General features: G+C 44.3%; 1 protein-coding gene across 3 annotated transcripts in view; it reads left to right on the plus strand.

Moving 5' to 3' along the window:
* The first annotated feature begins 282 nt into the window (after nucleotides 1-282).
* The window catches only part of E2F3 (E2F transcription factor 3), a 41,758-nt gene continuing 14,488 nt past the window's right edge, over nucleotides 283-27,552 (plus strand). For 2 of the 3 annotated variants that reach the window (XM_040065826.1, XM_040065836.1), the window contains exon 1: nucleotides 1,043-1,122. In XM_040065826.1, the coding sequence (XP_039921760.1) occupies nucleotides 1,108-1,122 (15 nt within the window). In that variant the 5' untranslated portion in view covers nucleotides 1,043-1,107. Of the gene's footprint in view, nucleotides 601-1,042; nucleotides 1,123-27,552 lie in introns of those variants that run through there. The other variant, XM_040065816.1, reaches the window with a different exon arrangement.

The raw sequence follows: 27,552 nt of genomic DNA on the forward strand, positions 1-27,552 counted from the left end.
CTTCATTCATTGTCAGCAGCCGCCGCTTCCTGGAGCCATTTTCCAGCCGGCCCCACACAGCGGGAGCGGCCCCGCTCCATCCGCCGCATCTGCCCGCCCCGCCGCCTCCGTCCCCCCCCGGCGCCCCGCATCCTGCAGCCGGGGCCCCCCCAGCACCCGCAGCCCCCAGTATTTTGCGCGGGGCCTCGGCATCGAGGAGGAAAGGAGCTGGGAAGGCCGGGGGGGGAGGAGGGACGGGGGGGAGGAGGAGACGCGGCTGCGGGGACAGACCCGGAGGGAAGGATGAGAAGGGGACTCCAGCCTTCGGCCCCGGCAGCGGCGCCGCCGCCCGCGCCGTCCACGGACTCCAGAACAGCCCCCGCCGGCTTCCCGGCCCGCTTTGCCGCCGGCACCTTCATCCAGATCCGCAGCACCGGCGCGGTGGCGGGGGCGCCCTGTGTTGTCTCCTCCTCCGCCGCCGCCGCTTCCCAGGCTCCCGGTGCCTTTGCCCCGGCGGCGGATGGGGGCCAGCCCGCTGGCAGCTCGCTGTACTGCACCCCCCACGGACCCGCCGGCAGGACGGCGCTGCTGCAGCCCGCTCTCGGCGGAGGCCGCCCCCCGGTAATTTTGTGTTTTCCCCCCGTCCCCGCGGGAAGGGTGAAGGGGACGGGGGGGGATCCGCTGCCGGCCGGACCCGGGGGGCGGTGGGGGGAGGGCAGGAAAGGCGGAGGCAGCGCTTTGTTGCAATAAACTTTCCTGCCTCCTTCCCAACCCCCGCTGCCGGGTCTTATTGAAAAGGAGAGGGAAAAAAAAAAAAAGGAGGGGGGGAAATAATAATCCCCCGCCACGTCTCGCCACACGGGTGCAAAGAGCGAGCAGCCGGCGGCGGGGAAGGATCCCGGTTCCCCCGGGGCGGGGGGCCGGGCCGGGCCGTGCCCCGCCGGTGTCTCCGCTTCACCCCCGGAGCCGCCGGTGACGTCTGGCACACGTGCGCGGAGGCCGCGGCTGTGACTGGGAGCCGGGGCGGGCGGGGAGGGGGACGCCGCTTCCTCCTCCTCCTCCTCCTCCCTCTGGCCTGGGACAGCCCGACCGCCGGCCGGCTGCCCCCGGCCCCCGCCGCTCTCCGAAATGCCCCTGCAGCAGGTCAGTGATTCGTGGGGCGGCGGCGAGCACCAACCCTTCTCTGCCCCCGCTTTAGAATTTACGACCCCTCCTTAAAATTTACGCCCCCCCCCCCCCCAAAAAAAAAAAAAATCCGCCTCCCCCACTCGTGGGGTTTTCTTTGTCCTCGCCGGTTTCGGGTGCGCGCTTGGCCCTCGTGGGCTCCGCCGAGTTGGAGAGGGGGGTAGGGCGCGGGGCATCCCCGCCGCGCGGTGGTCGGGGCCGGCGGGAGGGACTCACCTGCCCCCCCGGCTCCACGACCCCCGCCCGGCGGCGTGGGATTGTTAAACTCCCTCCCATCTCTCCTCCTCTCGGCCCGGTGCGCCCCTGCCAGGGCAAAAGCGGGTTTAACACCCCTTCCTCCCGCGCCCTTTTCCTCTTCCCTGCCTCCAGTCGGTGGTGGTGCAGGTATGGGATGGTGCTGTAATTCTGAAATACTTCTGGAAGAGCTTTGGGAGCATCTGGGAGGCCGGCGAGGATGGCATGAGATACCTCTTGTATGGGTTTTTGCAGGTGTTGGTTGCTGAGCTCGTGGTGGAAGTTTCAACACTCATCAAATCCTATCAAAAGCTTTTGTTTTTCAAATTACTATTATTTTTTACTTTTTAAATAAGCATCTTTCCTGTAAAATAGAATTGGGTTTGGGGTTTTTTTTTTTTTTTTATTTTTTTGGTGCTCTTGGTCTTCGTCATATCCTAATGGCACTCAGTGTCAAGCAGGCTACTTCAGGCCACTTGGTAAATATTTTGCTGTCCTATGTGAAGGCTGATTCCTAGAAGGTGGTGGTAAGTGATTTAAAGAGGAGCATATGTTACATGAAGATTCTGGGAGAAAAATTATACAGGCTTTTTTGGCTTTGTGGGAGGGATGTTGATGTCATAGGAACTCCTAACATTTCTCATTAATGGGTCCTGTAAGACCTTCATGTATGATTTTAGTGCTGCTTTTTTTTTTTTTTTTTTTTTGGCTGCTGCTCACCTCTCGAATGGGAGGAAGTCCTGGCCTTAAAAACCTAGGAAGGCTTATTTCCACCTTAAAGGTTTGTAAGTGGGGAAGATGATTTTGGCCCCTGCCTGCAAAAAAGTCCTCACACAACTTGTGAGTTTGTTGTACACCCTGAGCTCTTGTATTAAATGTGGGGAGAGATGTGGGATGGGGGAGGAAGAGTATGGTCAGGCCAGCAGTATCTACAGCCTCTGGCTGGCACCCTCCCAGGGCGATAAGCCATCCATGGCACACACCAGGAAAGGGGCTGTGCATCCTGCTCTGCCCTGACGGCTGTGCTCATGTAAATGCCCTTGTTGGAGCTGTGCTGGCTTCCCGCAGACCCATCTTTTGGGAAGTCCGGCTGAAGCGCCCTAGTGCTCTGCGTTGTCTTTCTGTACCGCAAACCGCTGGGCAGGGCCGCTATCCCGCCCTTTCAGGTCTGCAGCTTCCAGGTAGCATTCCTTCTCAAGTCATGGAGGATCTTCGGGGACTGGGAGGTGAGGGTGGTCTGCCCTTGGCTCCTAGCAGAGCATTTTTGACGAACTAATCTTAGGGACTGGTGAAAGGAGTGAGAAAACGCTGGGTAGCTGAGGCAGTGAGCTCAGGCAAGTAGCACCAATGTAAATTTAGCTCTTGATTATTGAATTTCAAGTAGTGGATGGAGTCTGAGACCCCCATCTGAAAACAAGACCTTGCTATGCAAAAGACTAGAGATAAGTCTAAAATTTGGCCAGCACACCTGCAGCGGTTAGGATTATGAAAATACTCTTGCCTTGCAGATGCAACCCATCCATTGCTTCCAAATATAAACTATGGTATGACTGGAAAAGATTCGGTACAGCAATATAGTCAGGCTGTGCACAGAGGTGCTCAACTACACGAGCAAATGAAAAAAGTTTTTAGGCCCAAGTAAGATGCTTCCCCTTGGGAATTTGATAGTTATTTTATCTGTGGTTATATGTGTGTAACACTGCTGGATAAGCCTTGAAAAGTGGCCTAGTCCACCATAACAACAGGCCTCCCCGGCCCCACACTGAGAATTTGCACACTCTTCCATGTCCCAGGCAAGTGTCTCCATAGTGTCCAAAGCCAGTTCCTTGCTGTGTTGCTGCCTGTCGTGGCAGCTCCTGTGGCTGAGGGTTGCTAACAGGGGCCTTGTACCCTGGAGAGCTCTGGCTCTGGGGAGCTGTGATCCAGCCTGCCTGCCCTTTCAATTTGAGGGGGTTTTGCAGGATTCCTGTGGAGTTAATAGAAAGTGTTACCAATGTATATGAACCCTGCTGTGGCTTAAACACCAACAGTAATGAAGAATTAACCCTTGCAAAACAGCTATCAGCTTGCACCCCTAGGGAGAGCCTGAGCCTCTGGAGACAGGGCCAGTGGTCCTCCATCTTCCTGTGTTCTCCTGCACCCTGCTAGGGGCTGGTGCCTTTTCCCTTCTGGAACCTCAGGCTTCCCAGGATGGAAAATTAACCATGACCTAAATAAATAAAGGTTTTTCTGCTGGGCAAGCAGGTTGAACCAGCTAATGGCAGGCCTGGGAAATGCCGGGGACCATCAAGGGAAAGTGGTGGCCAGGGATATGGCACAGGAGTTGTGACACCATGCTGTTTCAGTGAGTTTGTGAATCAACTTGGATCCTCATGAGAATGCAGGAGAAATTACTGTTTGATGAGGTACCCCAACAGCATTCTCGCTGGTGTTGTCTTCTCACTTGATGTGAGAAAGTCACTACCATTTGCAATACCCTGTACTCAGAAATGGGGCTGCTGTAAAAACAAGCTTCTCACAATGTTTCTAATTCAAATAGTAGAGAATTTCTTACTGTCTTTGGGTTATAAAGATAAGCCTTTAAGAAGAGGGCCATTTTCTTAGCCATGAGAAAATGCTTAAATGGAGACACCACCCACATGTTAAGTCCTTTTTAAAAGGGGCTAAATCCTCTTAACAACAATATCTTTAGAGAACTCCTGTGGCCTTTAGATGACATGAGCTGTGGAGAGGCTAGTTCGGCATACTTCAGAAGGGGGCAGGAGGATTTGCATTTCCAAACTGATTACTTAGTACCTCTCTCATTTTTCTGCTGGTTTAGAAAGTACCTCTTCCTTCCTCCCTGCTTCTCAGGAAGATGCAGCTGGAAAGGGAGAAAAAGGGGATAACACACAGTCTTTCTCCTAGGTGTTATGTAAAGGAGCAAGCCAAATAGGATGTAAATAATGAACAAGGATTTAAGGTGTGGAAGAAGAACATGTAAGTCCCATAAAAGAAGGAGGCAGTTAACTTAGCTTTTCTTTATTTTGCAGCAATGAAAAGGTTTGTATGTGAAGACACAGTTATTTTCCTATTCAGACCTGTTTTCTTTGCCTGATAGTTTCTGCTAATAGAAATGAATGTTAGTATGAGTGTGAGACCTTTGCTTTTTGAATAACATTTAAGGGATTTTCTTTGGTTTGAATGCCTCTCCTCCAGCCACACACTGTTTCTGAGCCCAAGGGGGTACCACATGGTCCTTTGGGTGCAGCCGTCTGAGGTGAGCTCAAAGAAGTATAAAATCTATAAAATCCTGATTGCCCTAACCACACCAACAAACATTTTGTGAAAAGTGGGCATCCTAATAGCACCCTCCAGGAATAAGCTGTAGCTTGCTGGTGGCTTTGCTATCCTCGTGCAGAGTCCACCTGTGCTGGTGTGGCTCCATCTGCACCAGAACTCCTGAGTATGGTAGTCCCACGATGATAAGGGCTTTTGGCAGGGTTCCATGAACAGCTGAGAAGCTCAAAGGCTTTATTGGTGCTGGAAGGAGTAGGCCTGCTTGACCCTCACTGTCTCCTCTATATCATCTCCTTTGCTCTGCCTATGGCCAGACAGGATTCTTCCACTACTACTGTGCCTGGGGAGCATCTGGCTGTGCTGATGGGTTGGTTTTTTTGCTCCTGTAGCAAGGTAAAAGAGCTGGGTGCAAGCACTAGGTCTGGCAGGCATCTTGGGCCCAAGATGGGCTGAGTGAGAAGAAGGAAAGCGAACAGTAACTTGACCATGCGGAGCTGTTAAATTGTCCCATCGAGCCTCCATTTTATGATGTTGGCCTTACTTGTTCTTTCTCTGAATGTATTTTCCTTGTAACACCAGTCTGCTTACCAAAACCCAGGTAAGGGTCACTTGATGGCCTGTTTATTCTTCTGTAGAGGATGTTCCACCTGGTTGAGCAAATACAGGCATTTTGTTTCCCCCCATTTTATGCCAGATATGTTGGTGCTGTTCTGTTAATTTTTACTGTGAGTATGTGCAAGCATTTACAAGGAAAATAGTCTTTGAATTTAGGAACAGCTGTACATTTTGCAAGATGAAGGGATCCCCCACTACTTCTCTGGCTATGACTGTGGCAAGTGTTGCAGGAAAGAACACAGGGAGGGAGGCTTGCACAGGAAAGCCCTTTGTGCATCAAAGGAGCACTTTCTTGGTCAGGGATTACAATGGGTTTTGTAGCTACCAGTGGCCAGTGATTTTTGTGATCTCTATTTGAATCTAGTTGTAGTTCAGATCTTGGGTAGCAACAAATTCTAGCTGTGATTTAGCTATTTTGTATGAAAGGAAAAAAAATTTTCTTTGTTTCTTGCCTTGCTTTTTTTTATTTTTTTTTTTTTTTTTCAGTTTGAACTTGCTGTCTATAGTGTTCTTGGGTGATCCTAGATATTTTGGTAGGGAAAAATTATTTTCTGATATATGTTTCTCTGCACAGTTTATGACAAATTATCTTCTGTCCTCAGATGTCTTCTCCAAGCTGAAGAGTGTCAGACAAGTAATTTCTCCTGAAATGAAAGCCATTAATGTAAAGATAAAGGTGTCATTTTATAAAGGAACCACATGGGTGTGAAAACAAGTGTGTCTGTAATTGTTTTTACTTGTGAAACTTCTGTGGACTGCCAGCTTTGAAAGATATTTGGAACACATGGCAGACTCACTTTGCAGAGACCCTTTCAGACCCAGCGTGTTTCATGAGGTCTGGCCCTGGGGAGGGGAATGGGAGGTGTGGGACAGAGTGAGTAGGCACGGCTGCTATGGGAATAGCTCATTAAGGGATGCAGCTTGCAAAAAGGAAAGTGAAGTAGCACTGTTCCTCCTTGGAGCCCAGTCCTGTGCTGGCCAGTGGGCCTGGTGTGGTTGTGAGAGGGAAATTCAGCCCATCCCTCCTGTTCAGAGCCCCAAGAATGAGATTGGTGCATGTGAAATGAAGATAGTGGCTTTTCTTGGTAGCTTTCAAGTGTGGTATCTTTCAGGCTTCACTTCTGAAGGTGTCTACTTGGCTGATGGCCATGGCTGTGGTGGCAGGGCTGGTCCTGGTGCTGGTGTACAGGGGTGGGAAGATGGCTCAGGCTTTCATCCTGGTTTGTGGAGGAACTAACTGCCTGCTAAGGATGAGTTGGAGACTCTTGACTTTAGTTCCAGTAGGTTTCTTGTTCCAGTGGTGGTAACTAAGATCCAGCCTGGCCCAGTGTGGAGCTTCAGCAGACAGATATCTCTTGGAGTAACTAAATCTCCGGGTTTTATAGTCTCTGCAAATAATCTCATTTACAGCTGGCAGTGATGAGTGTGTATATATGGAGGTAACTCATCCTTGCAAATGACTAAACTGGACTTCAGGCTTTTGTTTTGGCTGACAGAGTTAATCACTTCCTGCATTATTTTTCAAGACCAGGATTGTGTTTGTAGTTCTGGGGAGAAGAAACTCCCATCCATGTTCCCTGGGGGCAGTGGTGTGCAGGAGGGAGGCTGCCAATGCCTCTGGGATGGGGCTGCTGCAGTGCTAGAGGTGCTGCTGGTGAGGTATTTGGATTCTGTTTCAATTTCAGTTCTGTTTGAAGACAGGCTTGGCAAAATTGCCCAATGTATCACATCTTTAAAAAGGAACTATTTAACTGCTGTTTTCCTCAAGTAAGTTGGTCCAAAACCACACTTGGAAGTGCTATGCCTGGCATGGGTGTCTCTTGAAAAGTACTATGCTGTCTGCATGGATGCTGCTGCTGTTTGCGGGATCTAGTGGCATTCATGGAGTTCTTAATGCATTGTGAGCTCAACATGAGCTGTGGTAAATATTTGCATCTGCAAGCCCTGTAAAGGGAGAAGGCAGGAGCTTGACTAGGTGTTGATTAAACCAGAGCTTAATGAAAATGGCCCCTGTTGTGTGGTAAGAGAGTACTACTTCATGGATTGTAGCATCTGAATGCATAGCAAATGTGCTCGTAGCTATTTACAAACTGAACTTCCCTAGGGTTAATGGCATGTGTCATGAGTCTCCTGTCCCACTTATGAATGTGGACAATTGTTGACCTGACCTGTGACTGTGTGGAAATTAACATACTAACCCTGTCACTGATGCATGTGCATACCCTGCAGCTCTCAGGTGTTTTGTGCCCAAGCCCTTTGGCCCAGGACTAAGCTAGGAAGGCAAAGTGGAGCATTAAAGATCACCTTCTCAAAACCATCAGCTGGCATCTCTTCTGTGGGTGTGCTAAGTTACGTGGGCAAATACAGCTTTCTTTTATTCCTGCCTCTAAAGGTAAAACCAGTATCCTGTTTAATTGCTTTCTTTGAGTAGGAGACTTAATTTGATCACCTCCAGCTACTTTCAAGATTCTTCCAACCTCTATGTGGCTGCATTTAGGCCCAGAAGTGTCCAGATGCCTCACTTCAAGGGTCTAGAACCTGATTTTTCAGAAGGTAGGAGGTATTTTCTGTGATGTGCACTTGCAGTATTGCAGATGTTGAGTCCTTGGTATCTAGAGCTTTATATGGACAAATCACTGTTAAAAGCAGAGGGTGCTGTTATTTTGGCTTTCATTTCTTTATTTTTACAATGAAATTTTACGGTCCTGTCACATAGACCTTGTTAGCCACTAGTTGTTTTGCAGAAATTTATGAAAACTTTTAGAAAATACATAAAGAACTATTTTTGGTATAAGTAAATTGTATTGGGAGTCTGGACAACAAGAGATGTTTGCTTAGCCTTGGATCCTTCAGCTCCAGCATTCCTGCCCCCAGTTGTACATCTGTTGGTTATGTATGCATAAATTCTAAAGGTAATTTTCATTAATGAACTTCTTGAAAGACATTCTTGTCTTAACCATGCTATTCTGGTTTGGGGGTTTTTGCTTGCTGTACAGCTGTTGGTTCAAAGGTTGTTGCATATTGCATAACTTAGTGCTAGGAAAGGGGGGGTGGGGGAAGGAACTCTTTGGCAAACTTCCTTCCTTGTTAATTAAGGTGACATTAAAAGTCTCTGTTTTAGGACCCAGTGGTGCACACCATGCACTGCAAGAGTCTAATTCTTATATATCGTGTCTGGCTCATTGGTCCACTCTACTAGTTCTTTCTGAATATAACTTTGTCTTAATTTTGGTTCTGCCCGTTAGTTATAAAATCATACTAAAATTAGAGTGCAGTAACAGATACTTTTTTTTTTTTGCAAGCCACTGAATATGCACTGTAGGATTTTATATTTTTTACACATTTTAAAGTACAGATGTAATTTTAGAGTGAAGTACTTCTCCATGGGATGAGTGTACTATGCTGTCTAAAAACTTAGCTTTCAAATTTGCCTTTCAGAAAATTTGTTTTTCAGAAACAAACTGACATGTAGACTTGTTTGCATCCCTCCTTCCTAGACGTTCAGTTTAGGAGGTGTCATCTGGCAAAATTCAGGTCTGGAAGTAAAAACCTTATCTCTTGGCCTGGCAATTATATTGGTGCAGTCCATTGAGGTTGACAATAGGCTTCTGACTTTTCGGGTGCTACCCAAGTGTAAGCAAATAAGTATGTAAAAAGTACAGAACTAGGCACAGAAAAGGTTTAATCTTGTACCATAGGTGGAATGGTGGTTTGTGTGTCCTACCATGGCTTAGGCTGGGTATTAGGAAAATGGTCTTCACCTAGAGGGTGGTTGGGCCCTGGAACAGACTCCTCAGGGAGGTGGTCACAGCACCAAGCCTGACAGAGTTCAGGAAGCTTTGGGACAATGCTCTCAGGCACACGGTGTGATTATCAGGGCTGTCCTCTGCAGGGCCACGAGTTGGACTCAACTGTCCAACTCAGGTTATTCTATGATTATTAACAGGTAATGGTTCTATACTAAAAGTATCTGGATTTATACTAGATATAAGATGGTTTTTCCAATGAAACTTTGGAACAGGTTGCTCAGACAGGGGGTAGGTACTCATTCCTGGAAACATTCAAGGCTGGGTTGGATGGAGCTCTGGGCAACCTGATCTTAGATGTCAGTGCTCATTGCAGCGGGGTTGGACTAGATGACCTTTAAAGATCTCTTTCAACCCAAGCTATTCCATGATTCTGTAGGAAAATACATGCCCAAAGGAGCAGATCTGAAGGGTTTGCTGCATTCTCTGGGTGCTTCTGTAATGGAAACTGGGCTTTCTTTCACCTTCTGCTTGGGTGTTTTTAACATCTGCTGTTTTTAAAGTAATTTTCCTTCCAGGGACATTAGAAATGGAATTATATGGAATTATAATGTCTTGAGTGATGCTAGTAACCTAATAGTGCCTTCAGTACTTGTTCTCTTGTGCTGCTAATTCTGGAATTAAATGGCAATTACCATATATGTATGCTGGTGCTATTTTGCCTTGCCAGCGTTGTGTTTTTAGACAGCGTTGGTCCCACACATTGACAGTCAGTTTTTTGTCCCCATACAGTAAGCTAGTTCACACTTTGTCTAATGTCTTCACATAGTGGGAATTGATGTTGGTTACAGCTCTCACAGAAGGCTTTTGTGTGGTGATATCTGAAAGCTGTCTTGTTGGAGCTTTTATCAAGGCTATTGCAATGAAGCCATTATCCCTGCCTGTGGAAAACATAGATATTCGCAGAAATTTTTATAGCAATGCTTGGTAAGTGTCATGCTGGGACAGAGCGACAACGCTGCAGCGCTACAGAAATAATACCCGAGGTGGCAGCCGTGCCGTGGTGGGGAGTTATCTGTCCTTGCAGACTTGGGGACAGGGTGGGAAGGGAACCCCACACGGGGCAGACGGAGGGTGGTGATCAGGGCTATCGCAGGCACGAATAATCCTGGCTGCCAGCTCAACGGAATAAAGTTTTACTTTTCATGGTAAGAGTTTTATTGAGTGGCTCCAAGTAACCCAGATCTGAATTGCTGTATAATGCTTCTGCACCTCGTACTTTTTTGGTGGGTTGTTTTTTTTGCTTTCAGCTGCGCCATATCTGTGACCAGAAAGTGTCTCTGGGGAGTTATGTAAAACTGCAAGTTGGCTGAGAGGAAGCTGAAACTTCACAACCTGGTTGTAGTACCATTAAACACAAAATTCTTTAAGCAAGTAAAAAAGACAACTTACTACTTGAGGTGGGTGCAGGGAGGGCTTTAAAAATTATAATAGCATTTTCACTGGCTTCTTTGTCTCGGCAATGGGTATTTCACTGGGTTTATTCTTTCTTTTCCTCAGGAATTAGGGGTTAAAAAAAGCTTTTTTTTCCTCTCTTTTTGTAAAATACAGCATCCTGAAAGCATAAGCAAGTTGCTCATTTTCTTTCTCTGGTTCTTAATCATAAGAGCTGCCTTGATGATTTTTTCCCACCTCAAATTAGCAGTTTATTTATAACATGCTAATGTTCTGCATGCCCGTCGGTATTACTGTTCTGTCATGCTGAGCTGAGAATTATTCTCTCGAAAACTGACACTGCAAAGATGACATAAAAGAACATGAGAAATTGCCTATGATAGAGAAACATTCAGGTGGCTTTTGGTATGACTTTGATTCACGCTTTCTATAAAATCATTTACATTTCCTTCCTGATTTCGATTGCTAGTCACATTCGTGCTGCTTGGTTTTATTTTTGCTTACCAAAAATAAAGAAAAATGCAGACCGGTGGCTTTTGGCATCCTCGTTACCCTTTTGTCCCTGATGGCAAACTTCTCTGTGATCGTCTTCCACACAGTGTCACCAGCTGCATTCTTGGATTACAGGCAGGGGAATGAGGAACTTCAGGGAGTGTTTCCCCCTTCCTGCAGGGTGCCTGTAGGAAGCCTCTTCCAGATCTAGGGGTTGGCAGCATGCTTCCCAGTGGTCCTTGGCTTCAGCTGCTCTGCAGAAAGACGGGAACATTCGAAGCCCACACTGTGAAACGTGGGGTGTCTTGTGCATGGAAAAGCAAAGGGCAAAATAAAAACACATCTCATGAGTTTCTGTACTTGGAGCCATGTGCTTTGTAGGTGTTTACAAGAGAGATGGCAAAGAAAGATGCAAGATCATTTGGCAGCCTCCTGCATCGTTACGACCTGTTCATCTTTAAAGATGCTCTTCATGTTGCTGCTGGTCTTGGTGCACTGAAGTCCTTCCCTATTCTCGTCTTGGTAGCATCATGTTTGCTGAATATGTGGGAAGTGAGTGTAGCAGTAGTGAGCAGGTTGTGTGCAGTTGGCTAGATATTAAACTTAGGTACAGCCTTCTGTGGGCAGAATGAAGTTAGTAGTTACAAAGGAATTTTTTTGGTGGTATTTGTGTTTTAGGGGGGACAGAAACCCCGTTTGCTGTGAAAGGGAATGCGTAGGGAATTCCAGAGACTGGCATATTTCATTTAGCGGAGGAAAAAAAAGAGTGAGAAGAGAAAAGGAGGGAAATTCCCCTTATTAAGAGCCATATGTTCAAGATATTATCCTTAGTAAGATTTATTTGCTTCAGAATTAGGAAAGAGGGTTGCTAGGAAAAGTAAGATGCATTCACTTCTTTTACCTAAAAGAATTTTATAAGGGTGATTGCAGTCTCCCTCCTTTCTTCCTCTTTCCTAGTCCTGGAGAATAATCAATTTTACGATAAGTCAGAGCAAGCAAAAGTGTGATTGTTCACGTCTGCAATGCAGAGACTAAGATGGGCTCCTTTCTCTGAGGCCAAAATCATGCCTTTCTGTTTTGAAGTGAATCAAGAGTTATCATTATGGTTTCAGTAAGAAAAGATCAGAATTTCAGTCTTTTTCTTTTCCCTTAAGATCTGTGCAGTTTTGAGGGTTCTTTTCTACTCTTTTGATCGCCTCAATGCCAGTTTCAAACCACTTCCCTACTTCCTCCAAGGTGGGGAAGCAGCACCAGTTGTACTAGACAGGGATTATATCTGTTCTAAGTACTTCATTTGAAGTGGAGAAATGTGGCTTTCCCAGCTGTTTAAAAAGCTCAGTTGCCTCAGCATGTGAAGAACAGGTCCCAAACTCTGCCAACCAGCAGCAGAGGAGGGGGTAATTGTCTTCAGACCTTGCAGGGAGAAAATTTGAGGCATCTGAGATGCTATAGTATATCTAGCTAAAAATATCAGATACTTGAGCTTGCCTTATTGACTTGTTGGATGGCAATACTTTGTTGAAATGGAAAAAGCCAACAGATCTGGAACTTTGTGTAACAGTGCAATGGTGTAAGAGGGGCAGCCTAAAGATCCCAGCAAAGGTGCTTGCCCACCAGAGCTACCCTGGCTTTCCCACTGAAAGCACAAGTGTGGCATGCCTAGAAGATTAGGAATAGCCTGCCTGCCTGTAATCGTCCTGGAAGGTTTGCTTTCCTCCTGAAAAGCTGATGTCAGATTCTTCGTCCAGATTCAGCCCAGACTCTTTGTTTAGTGTTGATCAAATATGAAAATGTATTTTTTTCGTACTCTGGTGCAGAGTAATTCTGAATACCTTCTACAAGTACTTCACCTCTCCCTGGGAGATGGTGCTTTTTGTCCTCATTGTTGCTCCGATTTGTCTTTGAGTGCCTCTCTGTGACTACACGGGCACGAGCCCCAGCATGGAGCAGGTGCAGTGATCTTCCCAGCCAGAACTTTGAATTTAAAGTGTTGTCTTAATGGGAATTTTTAACTGGCTATGTGCATCTCCTGTAGCGTGATGAAATTACATCAGTATTTTCACTAAGTATTTTTATCTGGAATATCAATTTCAACAAAGTATTATTTTTAAGTTCACTGTTAAGATCTTTAATCTTAGCAGACCAGTGAGGTGATTCAGGTAAAGAACCTTTTAGAGTCACAATATGGAATTTTTTCACCCTAAGGGAAGGTGGCGGTTTGAGCACGTGCCAGTTTGCCTTTCCAGAGCTGTGATACAGCTGAACCACAGTGGAAATCTGGAACCGTAACAACACTGCTTATAGGAAGTTTGACTCCCTGCATTTAACCACAAATGTGGTCAATGTTAGGAGAAGCAGTAGCAGAGGGGAAGAAAGGTGGTAGTATTTGATTAGCTTTTTTCTTCTTGTTTTCTGCTGTAAGGAAAGAGTGATAATATTATTAACTGATGGTTCCAGTTTCTTCCTTGATATACTTTGAGGATACTCTTTTAGGGTAGATAGGATAAGACTTGCTTCCAGCATTTTCAGTTCAATAGTCACATGCTGTTAAGCAGTTGTGCCATTTGGTAAACTGTTGGGTATTTCTGAAGAAAATGATGTGGAGAAGAGGATTAAATACCATGTCAAGGTCCTTCAGGTGGTCACTAGCTTCATGCAGGGATTGAAATGCAAACCAATTCAGTCATGATGGGTTTCTGCAGGAGGTTATTGAGGGATAGATGTCTTCCCATTGGTCAGTGCTGTAGGCCAACATGCTGTATTCATTCAGTGCAGCAGCACGAGAATGGCTGTCCGTCTTGGACACTAAAATATCCTGCTGTTTCCTATCTGCACGTTCTTGGAAATGAAGTGTAATCCTCTCATAGGCAGAGTAGCCTTAATTGCCTCATGGGATAGGAAGGAAAGGATGATTTGGGAACCAGGTCTGTTCTACTAGAAGTGCTTCCTGTGACAGAGGAGATTTCCTGGAACCATCCTGGGAGACCCTTTGGGGATGTGGTTTCACAGCCAACTTGCAGCGACCCAAGTTGGTGCCACCACAAATAGGGTCATGCTGCCCTCCTTCTCTCCCTGCTTTAGCTGCTGCCCTCATACCTCTCTGTGCTTGTCAGACCAGGGACTGCTCCAGCTGAAAGCTAACAAAGGCCGAGTGATTAGTTTTCAGCACAGGAGCTCCCTGGCCCAGCTGTCCACGTGGTTAGCGTGGAGATAGGTGGCAGAGGAGGCTGCCCCTGGCCATGCCCTCTCCCCACACACAGGACACTTGCTTGGAGTGGCAGCAGACCAGGAGCCTTGCTGTGTGTGTGGCCTCAGCACCTCCTAGAAGCCACTGGAGTTGTGTGGAACTAAACCCTAACAGATAACTCCCAAAGAAATAGGCAGCTTTTGTGCTGCTACTCACTGCTTGGGTTACCGAGGGCTTGCAGCTGCCGCAGCCCGGCCAGCAGTGCCCAAGAGCCGGGGGGAACCGCACGCTCTCCCCAACTCCAGTTTTGAAGGGCTTGGAGGCAGTATAGCAGGTTTGTGAGCATGTGGAGGAGTAACTATGGCTGAGAACATCTGCAGTCCACGGAGGGATGCCATATTTACTTTAACTGGGAATCTGCTCAGAGCTGTTTGCACCTTGCCTCGTGTGCTTGTCTTCTAGCCCCTGACCGAGGCTCCCAGGCTACGTGTAATTTAATTACACCTACTGGAGTAGGTGAAGATGTAAATGTAATTTGTGCCTAGAAGTTACGTATGTAGTGAGCTTGCAATACTGGAGGCGTTCTCAGCAATCACTGCTATCAGGGTATACCTCCAGAGGAAAGACTGGCTGTGCTGCTCTGGCAGGTACAGTCTGACAGGTACAGCTCTATACAGGGCTTTAGTGTGACTGATTATTAATAGGTGAAAGTAACAGAGTTGTGGTCTTGCATGAAAGACCACAGAGTCCTTGGAGATGGCAACTGGGATGGCTTTTACAATTAAGAGCTGCAGCAGCCGCCGAGGGTCATGTTGTGTAGCTTGTGAAGGTGGGAAGGGTCACAGGGCTTCTGCTCAGATAGGTGGTAATGAATGCCAGTCACGTGCAGAGTTGGCTGAGGAAGGTTGAGTTTCATAACTGCACTCATAGCAAAGTCTCCTTTCTGCCCCTCAAATGGTGAGGTGGAGGCAGCCTGCCTGGCAGCGAGAGCACCCAGGGCCCTGCTTATTCCTTGCTACAGCAGAATTCTGCCTTTGTGACCAGAATATACTGCTGAATTTCAGCTTTGGCTTAAAAGAAGGTGTATCATTGTTACTGTAAATAAACCTCTACTACAAACTCAACTAGTGCGGAACTAACTCTGGAGACAGCCTATAACTCACAGGGCTGTGAAATAAGAGTTTCACTTTAATCTGTTGTCTGATTTCAAACATAACTATTTTGTTATTGATTACTTGTGAAAAAGATCTGATGTGTTTATCTCGCAATCCTTACACATGCTGCCCACTGCCAGTAGCCTCAGTTTTCCCCTCAGCAGCTGACAAAATTTCCATCTTTCTCCCAACACTTTCTTTAGCACCATTGTGCATTGAAATGCTTGCAGGATAGCAATATGCGAAAGCTGTGTAGCATTCCTGTTTATCTTGGAAGTCAATGTTTTACACAAGGAGAACTGTAACTCTGCCATATTTACTTTCTTGTATTTAATTCAATAAAATGTATTTACCTGAAGTGGACACGAAATTTCCAGTTTTCGGTGGAAAGCATAGGACTAGGCTGCAGAACTCTTTCCAAGCCAGGACAGAGTGCATGAGGGCTCCTTGCCATTGCAAAGCGTGAGAGGAAATTCAGGAGTAAGACAACTCTTGCTGCTGTCATCAGTAGGCGCCTGTTGAAAAGGTAGGAGTTATAGATGTCAAGGCAAGACAACAGGTTTTTGCGTTTTCTTCAATTTTAGACTTCCCAAGACAAACCGGTGACTGGCAAAGCAGGTTTCATCCAAGACTGTCTTTGCTTTAGCTTGGATAAGAACTTGCAGTCTCAGATAGTGAGATATAGTCAAGTTTTCTTACTTCACAGTTTGATTGTAGTTTGGAATTAGGGCTGGGAAAACAATTAGTGTAGAAAATGAGGGTTTCTATGGGAATCTATCACTCTTGAGGATTTTTAGCAATCTAGCAAGCCTGTGGGCTGGCGGGAGCTTCCCACAGCTACCTCAAGTTACCTTACTTTTTCTCCTGCTTCTAAGATAACAAGGCAGTCCTCCTTCCTATCCATATATTGTTGAGAGAGGACATCATCCACAGGCTATTTTTATTCCTATTCCTTTCCATAATTATATGTAGCTTTTATAAATCTGTCTGAATGGAAATCTCTTGTGTACTTTTGAAGGGCTTATTTGATCTAAATTTAAGGGTGTCTCATGTCCAGTTGTGAAACTTGCTATTTTAGTTTGCCCTACCTACAGCTTTTACTAAAACAAGAGGAAAAGGATGAAGAGGAGAGACTGAAAAGTGTGTGTGTGAGAGGAGGGAAAGATGACTCATAAGTGGGATTGCATTTGAAAATTAAAAGGATCAAGGTGTACTGATCATAAGAGAAAAAGTTATGGCTTCTATGAAGAAGGCACAATTAAACCATATAGTCATTTGTCGTCCGAACAGATTAAGGTACGTTTGGGGCAGAATCCATGGGCCTGAATTGAGTACATAGATTTTTTTCTCTCTTCAAAGTTATTTAAAGAAAGGAATTTTTAGTGCAGCCTTTAATAGGTGATATTTTAGTGCTAGATTCCACTGGAAGACTTCCCCAGGATTGCCTACGGATAGTTCTAATAGCTGCATGGTTATGCAGCAGGACAGGTAGCAGAAAGGGAATGAAGGGGAAAGCCGCAGTACAAAATGCCAACTGGACTTTCTCTGAATTTTAGGCTACAATGAGTAAAAATTAAAGCTCATGAATAGAAGCACAAATTTCTGCTTTCAATCCAGGTGTTGTCTCTTCTACCCCTCTGCTGATGTTCTTCTCTTCCAGCCTTGTGCCAACGTCCAAAAACTTCTAGAATACTTGGGATGGCCAATAGTCTTGAAATAAACCTTTCTGTAAGGGTTTTTGTAGTGTGCAGTTATGAGGATGGAGTTCTTCTGTATACAGCACTGCAAAGAGTGCTTGTGGTGCTTCCAAAAGTATTTTCCAGCAGTTTCCCACAGCCAGCTTTTCCTACCTTCACCTGTCTGCTGAAAGCTAGAAGTTAACAGAGATACAGCTGTCTGATGTGTGAATGAGGCTGATAGAAAATATGTTTAATTTTGTAAAGCATTTTGATTAACAAAAATAACTGTCAATATGAAATTGGTTTAAAAAATTGGCTAGGTGGTTGGGAAAGAGTCCTTTTGATTGATTCCAATGAGTATTTGCACTAATCCCAGTACTATGGAGTGCTTTCATCATTATTGCAGAAGTAAACAAAAAACCTGTTACTGATCGTAATTGCCAGTAGAATAGTAAATGATAATGGAGCTCTCACAACTTGCTCTGTAGGCACATTCAGGCACACTGTGTCTTTGACATGGCAAAAGGCAAAGTTGTATGCCGGAGCACAGGGAATGCAAGCCATGCCTTATGAAAGGGGACCTGTATCCTGGAAAGCACTTCTGGGAAGTCTGTAGTGAACAAGCAACTGCACACCAGCTTCCAGCACAACGCTGGGAGGCGATGGCACTGAGGCTTGCATCCTGGCATGTATAAAAAAATCGAACAAGAGTGGGGATACTTTTGTCTCAGTCAGCAGTTTCGGTGTGACTGATACCTAAAATAACATGTGATTTGATACTAATGTTTGTAAGGTAAAGATCTTGAAATTAGAAGATGCTGTTAAACAGGGCAGCATGAATTATTTGAGGTCTGAAGAAAATGCCCTTCAGTGCAACTTAAGCAATATTTTGCTTATGAAATTAATATTGAGGAGTGACTTGACTGATAGGAGATACAGAATTGTAGCTCTGTAAGGTGGTAGTTGATACAGCTGATGGTTACACTACTATCCAGAGGGACTTTGACAGGATTGAGGAAGGGGCTGACAGGAGCCTTATGAAGTTCAGCAGAAGGAAGTGCAAAGTCCTGCCTCTGCAGAGGAATAATTCCAGGGATCAGAACGGGCTGGGACAAACCTGCTGTAAAGCAGCTCTGCAGAGTGAGATGATCTTTCCCTCCCCTCAGCCCTGGTGAGGCACAGCTGACATGCTGGGTCCAGTTCTGGGGTCCGCATTATGAGAGGATGTGGACATGCTGGAGCAGGTCCAGTGAGGGGCTATGAAGGTGGTTAAAGCCTCAGAGCGTCTCATATAGAAGAAGAGGCTGAGAGAGCTGGGACTGTTGAGCCTGGAGGTGTTTAAACACATGATGGGAGGAAGAAAATGGAGCCAGGCTATTCTCAGTGGTGGCCAGTGACAGGATAAAAGGCAGTAGAAATGAAGAAAAACCCTTTAAACAGAAGATTATACAGCAAAGGTGTGCTGGAACAGGTCCCTTAGGTTGTGGAGTTGCATTCGCTGGCCATATTAAGAACCCAACTCAATCCAGCCCTGAGCATCCTGTTGTAGTTGCCTTCTCTTTTAGCAGTGGCAGGTGGACTAGATGACCGCCAGAGGTGCTTTCCCACCTCAGCCACTCCCTGAGATGGTTCTGGTGTTGAAGGACTCTTTAAGTTGTTGAACTTGAGCACGTGGAAAATTTAATATTGAAAGCTTAAACAATGCGAACTCAAAGTGGAAATTAGATTTTGTTAAGGGAGGGGAAAATAATGAGTTTATGCCTTCAAGTTTTGACACAATGACTGTTTTGCTGTAATTTCTCTTTAGAATTATGCTCTGTAATTTCAACTCTGAACGACTCTGAGGTTAGCAAATCCTTCTACTTGCTTTTTGGTGGGAGTAACTGTGTTTATGGTACTTCCTGAGAGGTGCTTGTTCATCTCATTTTCATAACAAAGATTATAAAATTGCATTCTTATCCTTGGCTACAATAGCACAGCAGCTAGGGTCTGTGATATGTAGGAGGTCATATTACAAAGTCAGATTCTTTTCTTTCTTCAAAGTGTAGATTAGAGAGAAAAATACAAATTCACTTCATTTTAAAATTTGAGTCTTCAGTGTGCTACTAATTTTTCTGGAGAAGTCATCTCAAGGTATTTAGTTTAGGAAATACATTGCAAAGAAGACAAAGTAGAAGGGACAGATTGTGTCTGGCGTGGGTCAGTTTTCACATAGGTTCAAGTCCTTGTTTGACTTTATGATTGAAAATTTCTGCTTCACTGAAGCTGGAAGGGATAACTTTTTGAAAATATCCTATATAATCTGAAAGAGCAGCAACTTTAACTTCTTTCTCCCTAGAAATTCATTACCTGTGATTTCCTGGAAAGCCATCTGTTTTGGTTGTTGTCTTGTAAATTAGGCTGTCACATCAGTTGTTTTAGATTGTCCTGTGCATGACAGAATTTTTCTAAATGTGAAAAAGAAAATTATTTAGTCTACCAACACTCATTCACTTCACTTAAGTCCTGTTGCCATCTTGTCTTTTTTTTTTTTTTTTTTTTTTTTTTTTTTTTTTTTTTTTTTAATTCCCTCTCTGTCAATGAGAATAAGTAAAACTTCCTATTTGAAATCAGTTTGTTGTCATTTTACCAGCACTCTCAGGTTGTTCTGCTCCATGGTTTGGCTGATGGATTGATAAAATACTGCCAAGGTAGAATGTGCATCACAGTGAAAGCTCAGTGGATTAGTTGTTCTTTGTGACATTACACAGCATTTAAAACATCACGAACTTGGCTGTCTCTGTGCCATGTCAGCCATGTAAGCTGTCGCCAAACTGACCTGCGCAATAAAAGTAAATGCAGCAGCTGTCTACCTTGATGTGGGGAGGCAGGAAGTCATCAGTTTCTCTGGTTTAGCAACCCAGGTTAGGTAGAATCCACGTCCAGCTTGTAGTCAAAGGAATGTGCTGTGAAGAGAAATCTTCTGATGGCCGTACCAGCTCCAGATCTAGGGTGGAGGCTGTCAGCCATAACTGGGGTCTTTAGGTCCCTGCTATCTGTGATTCTCTCCCTTGCTCTCTTCTTGTAATCTTTTATCTATTTCTGTGACTTTCTGCTAATCTGGAGCCTCCTTTCCGACTGCTTCTAGGAATAGCTGCTTTTGGATATGTAAACTGTGTTTTCCTGTTTCTTGGGCAGTTACTTATTTTTGTTGCTCTGAAGTCTGGTATGTGGAAGAGGTTATTGTATTAACTTCATCAAGGTTATGTAAGGATTTTTTTTTTATGCAATGCTGGTAATTCAATTTTTGAAACTATACTTAATTAACTTGTGAATGATAAATTGATCTCTTATGCAAAGTCAGCATTATAGTTACTTGTAGGTGCAGAAATAACTTATCAGGGTTAATCTGTTTGAACAATGTTGAGACTTCCCTAAAGTGAACTAGTACTCTCACGGTTTATATAATGTACAGAACTATCCTGTATTACAGTAAATGCTTAGGACCCCATGTTATTTCTCGCTGATTTTGTAAATAGAAATCATTGCATCTTGCCTGGGTCTTCTGAATGTTTTTTGTCAACTTTCACAATGACCTTTGAAAACCAGATAATATTTTTATCACCCTAAATGGATTCAAAGTCCTTTTATTACTTTTGGGGAATCCTGCTATATGCTTTTATACCCGGGGGAACTGGGTTAAGAAAGTACTTAAAAATAAAAGGTTTTGCTGCTTCAGATCTGAATTCTCATTACTAATCACATGAATTGAAAAAGTAGATAGATGTAAGACCCATCATACCTCAGGCAGTGAATTAAAAATATGGAGTCAAGATTGGTGTTAACCTTTCTTAAGGAAGGATTCACCTCCTTTGGGGATATGAGTACCCAACTCTAATGCTCATGAGCACCTGAGTATTTAAAACTTTCTACCTCCTAGTTTGTAGCTCTCTGCTGTAGTTTCTGAACTGTTTACATACATATTCTTTTTGTCATTAATTTTTGTTAGAATGTACAAGTTTGTTGGTTCCCTGTGAATCACCTATCAGTGAGTGAAGTGATGCAGTCCCTTGGCACTGCTCTGGTATAACTTGATATGGGTATTTTGTATGGAGTACGGGAAGGTTTGGGGTGACAGTGTGGGACATGGCGAACCGCAGACACGAATAGACATGAGAAGCTTGCGCTCCAGAAACTTCATTTGTGAAATTCCACAGACGTCATCCTTTCTTGTATGTATCCTGTATTCAAGGAAAACAAAGCTCAAGATGCTGTGGCTTAGGCAGGCAGTTTAGTGAGCGAACTTTGTGAAGCAAGCCCAATCTTGCACCATTACAGAGCGCCTACACTGAGATGGCACTCGTGTACCTTTGGAGGTGCTCCTCTTTCTCTTCACTTTTCACTTTGTGTGTATCCAGTCTTTTTAATTACATATTCCTAGAGAGGTTTATTGCTGTATTCTGTGCATTTTTTAAGTGAGGAATAACACTTTTCCTCATTCCTATGTCAATATATGTACTTGGAATGCTGCTGCTAACTTTTAACCTGTTTATCTAATGCTCTGTGGCATTTACTGGAACTTCCTATGCGGAAGTTCATACTATTATATTCTCGAGCTCTCAGTGTCCTTCCTCCCCCAATCTCAGGGCTTGTTTGTTTAACAGACAATTTGGCAGACAAGTGACAGTGTTTGAAAGTTTCTTTTTTAAGTAGCTGCGCTAATTTCTACACATAGAGGGGAAGCCACTCAGTGAATGGCTGAGTGCAATCTTATTTTGAAGTTAATGACTTTTAAAATTAAAAAAAAAATCCTTAAATACAAAAGACAAAAATATCTCTAGGATGTATTTTGAGACTGATTTGCTTTGCAATGATTTTTTTCGGGGGATTGACCGTAAAATGATAGGAAAAATTTCTTTCTCTTGGTCCAATTCAACTTTAGCCTTGCTAGTCAGGAGGCTGAAAGTCTCCTGAAGGGCTGAAACACTGCAAGCAGCTCTGAAACTACATGGAGATGTCGCACTATCATGCACCATGTGAATTGAACTATCACTTCCTTATTTGGTTTACTTTGATCTCAATGGGTAACATAAAAATTAGACCCGCGTTGGTGGAACTGTTACGTAAAAATGCAATACAAAGAAATGGCACCAAGAAGTCTCTTATGTGGCTGGTCTGCTGTCACACCCTGTCCCCTCTCTGTTTGTGTCCCCTCATGTTCCCCACCCCCACCGAGCTGCTTGCCATGAGTTTGCAAGTTCAGCATCAGGCCTGTTCTGCGACAATCTTGTTTTCTTCAAAGGATGTGCGCGGTGAGAAATCACTGATGCGAACCACAACTGAAAATCCCCAAGCTCTGCTCTGGAGGCAGCGCCTTGCTGAGGTGGTGTCTTTGGGAATGGGGGTGGGCAAATGGGCTGGTAGCTTTGACACCAGTTTGTAGGACGAGGCTAGCGTTAGAGCCTGCTAGTGACAGGTCCGGCCTTACCGCCATGGCCCAGGCCATGCCTCCCAGGGAACGGGAGGGAAACGATCCTGCTGCATCCAGACACACCTCCAAAAATCTGTGGTCAGGATTCCACACCCCAGATGCTGGTGTTAGTCTGGCCGCTCTTTTGCGTGCATGTGTTAGCCGTTTGTCATTACGTTTTATGGAAGTTTTGTCTCCGCAGCTCCCACCTCAACCAAGCAGGTGCAGCTCAGCCCCTGGCAGCTGGTGGGATGAGGGGTTGAATGGAGATGTTTCGGGACTGCCCAGAGAGCCGCACACTCCTCACCTTGGGCAGTGTAGCAGTTGAGACGAAAACAGGGTGCAGTTTCCTGAAAACAACTTTTCATATTTCAACATGAAGTGGTAACTGGAGCTTTCAGCCTTAGTACAGTGCGAAGCCATTGCTTCCAGTAAGAAGTAATTGTTTCGTATTTGGTGGAAAAATTGCAATGAGAAAGATCTCAGATGATTCATTTCCGACGCAGCATAGGTGTAATTCTCTTGGTTTGAGGCTTATGCTTTAGCTTAAGTCTTGTACAACCGTTGTAATGTCCTTCCTCTTTTAGTGCAAAGAAAATACTGCAGCAGAGGAGGAAAACAAGATAAGCTGCACGTTTTGCCACTGGCTACTATACTGAGTGCAATTCTGGCAGGGTGTGGGGCTGATCCCATGGGTTCCAGTAGATCTAAGAGCGTTAGGTAGAGCCTAAATGACAAACAGGGTTGTCCACTTACCTTGGTGTCAGAATTTTCTTAGCGTTGGTGACTGTGAGAAAATCTGACCAGAGGGCAGGCCAGGTCACATGAGATATCAGGAGAAAAATCAAAGGTAATTAGTACATTAAGATTATAATCCTGCTTCAGTAAAAATGAGCTGCTGTGCAGATGTAGGGAGAAACCACCATTTTTCATTGCTACATTTCAGTCCTTTCTTGATTTGGTTCACGCCATTGTGTTTCCTTTAAAAGCAGTTTAAAGTGTTCTTCTGTTCAGCCAGGCTGGAGATGAGAGCGTGAAGTGCCTCATTGGGGTGGCATCGATGCGCAGCGCCACTAACACAGAGCGAGCTACCCCTGCTCAAATTGCTGGGCATGCCTGCAAGCTGATGTATTCCTTTCTGTGGGTGCTAGAAATGGCTTTGTGGGATGTTCTGCAGCAATGTCTGGGAGGCACTCGTGGCACTTGCACTGCTTCTTCCTGCACATTCACCTTGAGAAGGGAAAGCTGCCGCTCAGTTCCTCTCTCTTGGGTCCCACTTTCAAACAAGAATGTGCTGCTGAAAGTTGGCCACCCACATTTTAACTTTTTGGAGCTAAATGAAAGTTGTGTGGTTTCATCTTTAAGTGTTTACCGTTCATGGCTTCCTTGACCCTTAGATGCTTCCAAGGGAATCATGAAAATGGAAAATCGATAGAAATAGGATGATTTAATTAGGCCTTGAAAGAAACTTCACCAGAGTAGCATATCAGCCTTCAGCCCCCAGTGTCAAATACCTAATGGGGAGGGGCTGCATATGATCAGAATGTCATTTAATTTGGTAATTGTGACTTGCCTCTTATTGAATTATAAACCAAATTAAGACATATAAAAGGGTTTTTCTTTCAATATTCATCTACATCAAAAACAAAAAATTTGACTGTATTGAATTAACAATTTCAATATAAGAACTATAATTAAAAAACTCAGTCAAAACTGTAATAAGCTGAAAAATAAGGTGATAACTTAGGAAACAGAAATTGCTATAATAGAACTTTTCAGTCCTTTAAACAGTTGCTGTTTTATGAGAAGACAGTTTGGGGCTTTTGTGTTGGATTAGAATGATCAGGATGATTTCTGTAAACTGTTTTCATTTGCTTTAAAAAGACTCTTTAAATTTTACTTGTAATACAAGCTGCTTGTCACTCAACTAATAACCCTGATGAATAAGTAGCTATTATTTCATACTCCTTTTCTGCCTTATGTTGATTTTACAATGTGTTCAGTTTTAAAGGAACTATTTTTTATATATGTTTTTATCTTTATATATCTTTTACCTCAGTCTTACGAACATCTATGAGTAAAACTGAATTTTGAGGTCATGTTTTCATTAAAAGTGCCATTCCTGGTCTTGTTCCTCTGTATGGGAGTGCCCGCTTTTCACAGGGAAGTAATACTTTGGGAAGACTTGAGAGAACTTACAGAACTTTCCTTTTAAGGATGTGCTTTGTTGTCTTTTATGTACAAATAGTTTCCTTCCCAGCTATTTCTTTATTTTCTTATTCTTCCCTTAAACCTTCTCTTAAATGTTTTACACTGTCAGAGTTGACTTACTGAAACTAAGGGTAGTATGGTACAAATTGCTGATGTCTGTGTGTAGACCACTGAGCTAAATATTTCTTCATGGAAGGTGGAAATCCGTCTCCCTATCATGAGTTGGAACTGCAAATTTTATTTCTGTTGAGAAATGAGGCAGTGGGTATGAAATGTGTTGTCAGTAGGAGTTTGAAGGCAAGAGCTCTGGAACTCCTCTTGCATCTTTTTGCTGACCTTGGGTGTTTGTTTGCTTGTGAGCTGACCAGCAGAGCTGAGCCCCTTCCTTACTTGAGAGCTCCTCTGCTTTCCTCTCTCCACCTCTCCCTGTTTTCTGATCTTCCTGAATGTTTGCTGTGCCCTCAGCTGGGTGCAGCCCTCTGGCAGACACTCATGGCTCTCCTCATACCAGGGTTTGTTCATTTGAGTGTGTTCTAAATGCTCAGCCTGTATCCCTTCATTCAATGGAGACTTTTCTTACGTGTGTGAATATTTCCCTGCATTCACCCCAAGGTGTCTTTTTTTCCTTTGCTTCCTCTCGTCTATTCCTTCCTCATCAAGCTCCAGTTTAATTTACCCTTTCATGTAATGTATTTGCTTTCTTCTCTATAGCTCCTGACCTCTTGAACAGCTTTCTCGAGTTCATGCCTCCAGAGCCTCAGCTTTGAAACTGTATTTTTAAGTGGCTGCATAATTTAGAAAATGTAGAAGAAAGCCTGTGCAAAGTGTGTGGGGATTGGTAAAGAACTTATGCTATGGCTTCTTTGCTGCAGTCAAAATTTATCTGTGCTTGTTGGAAAGGCTTGCATCCCCTCCCCGGTAATATCAGCACTGTGGTGACATTACAGAAAAGCTGCCATTTTATCTGTCCCTAGCAATTGTAATATCTTCTAGAGACTACACCAGGCTTAGTCATCATCCCTTGCTGAACTTGCCCATCTTACTCCTAGCTCTGAGACACCCACAGCTGAGCTCTCAGACACATCTCTGACTGGCTGCTTAATTCACTGTCAGTTATCACTTAATACAATTTATTCCTTACCATGCTTGGTTGTTTCCAGTCTTCTTGTTTTTCCAGCCCAGTCGACCATAAAGCGGAGTTTCTTTTTACCTCCTCATCCCATTGTTTTTTGGAATAAGTTTTTATCTTCTATCCCCATCTCAGCAGGCTTTGTCCCAGATTACTTTTATTCTCATTCTGAGGTCAACTTTTGTCCTTTTGTATTTAAATTAGACTGCTGCTCCTGAAATACACCTCCAATGCTTGCTAGGGGAGCAAGGGATGTTGGTAGGTCTCAAGACCTCCCAGGAGATGTGAGGTGAAGAGCCTGGGAGGTCCAAGAGCTGTGACAGGAGTTTGAAGTGGAATTTGGTGCTTCACACTTCCAATGAAAGTGCGCTTCCTTCACTTTTCCAAATGACTTTAAATTTAAGGTTTTGGGATAGTAGAATACGCCCAACTCAGATAATTCTTCTGGCAAGTTTTATATGCTTGCTGAAGCCTAACGGGTGCAGCAATATTTCAGACATAAAATTTTGAGAAGGTAGCACAGATAATGTAATTTTTCTTAGGTCTGTCTCTTGCAAACAGCACAACTAACTTGCGTCCAAGTAATAAAGCTGAGAGACACATCTAGCAGGACAAATTTTAGTGTGCATAATTTGGCAAAGTTATTCTCCATGATTTTATCACTAGAAAGAATTAGAGTGTTTTACTGCTTCTTCCCTCAAACTTAAAAAGATAATTCTCAGAGAAACTAAGACTTTGGTTGGATATGATGCAGTCATCAAAAACTGATGTCTGCCCTACCTGGGCACTGTGTTCTGCTGTCTTGACAAAACTCTGTGCTGGCTCTTACCCAATGCTTACCACTTACTTGTCTGTTACAAGGTAACACTCTGAAATTTTTTCTTTATTTCTGATTGTTGCCAGTTTCTTTCCCCCAAGAACTGCAATTGATTGCTGTGTGACAGTGAAGCTGCTCAAAGATCAATCTGATGCTCCAAGGGGCGTGTGTGGAGTGGGTGCCACACCACTTCTCAGCAGCTCTCAGTGCAGGCTCATCACCCACAAGGGATAACCTGGCAGAAAAATCATTTCTGTTTTGGAGTTAGGACTAAGTTACTGCTGGTGGGGACCTCTTGAATCAGCTTTTTGTGAGGGCTGAGGACATACCCATCAGGTGCTGCCTGCACCAGGAGAGCAGGGATGGGAGGAGGATTGCAGAAGACGTGGTGTCAGCAACCTGATAGACCCAGGTAGCCATGAAATCAAACCAGCCCGTTAAAGGGAATGGGCTATAATTTCCTATTTGCACCTTTTCCACCCCATTTTTCAATTAATTAATACTACACTTGCTCCTTTTCTTCTCTTCTTTAAGCATAAACTGCCTTCAACCTCATCTTGAAAATTTAATCCATGAGACTGAGTATTGTGAAGTGAATTGCATGAGGTCCTGTGTACTTGAAAATACTTAGCTTATCCTATGTGTTTTTAAGCTATTTTCCTCTAGAGACAAGTGTTCTTATGAAAGATCCTTGTGGGTTTGCCTCTGATGTTGACTGTGGTAGCTAGATCTGGGTTTCTTTTTTTTTCACTCCCCACCCCCCAACCGCAAAAAAAAAAAAAAAAAAAAAAAAAAGGATTGAAGTTAAAAGGGCAAACCTACATAGGACTCAAGATGGCACCAGGCTTTAGTGGTCTGCACTGAACAGTGGTCTATAGTTGTATCTATATCAGGGATTGCTTAAAGTATTGGAAGAGAAACTTGAGTTAAAACAGTTGATG

This window comes from Hirundo rustica, chromosome 1 (assembly GCF_015227805.2).
Source record: "Hirundo rustica isolate bHirRus1 chromosome 1, bHirRus1.pri.v3, whole genome shotgun sequence".
Classification (NCBI taxonomy): domain Eukaryota; kingdom Metazoa; phylum Chordata; class Aves; order Passeriformes; family Hirundinidae; genus Hirundo; species Hirundo rustica.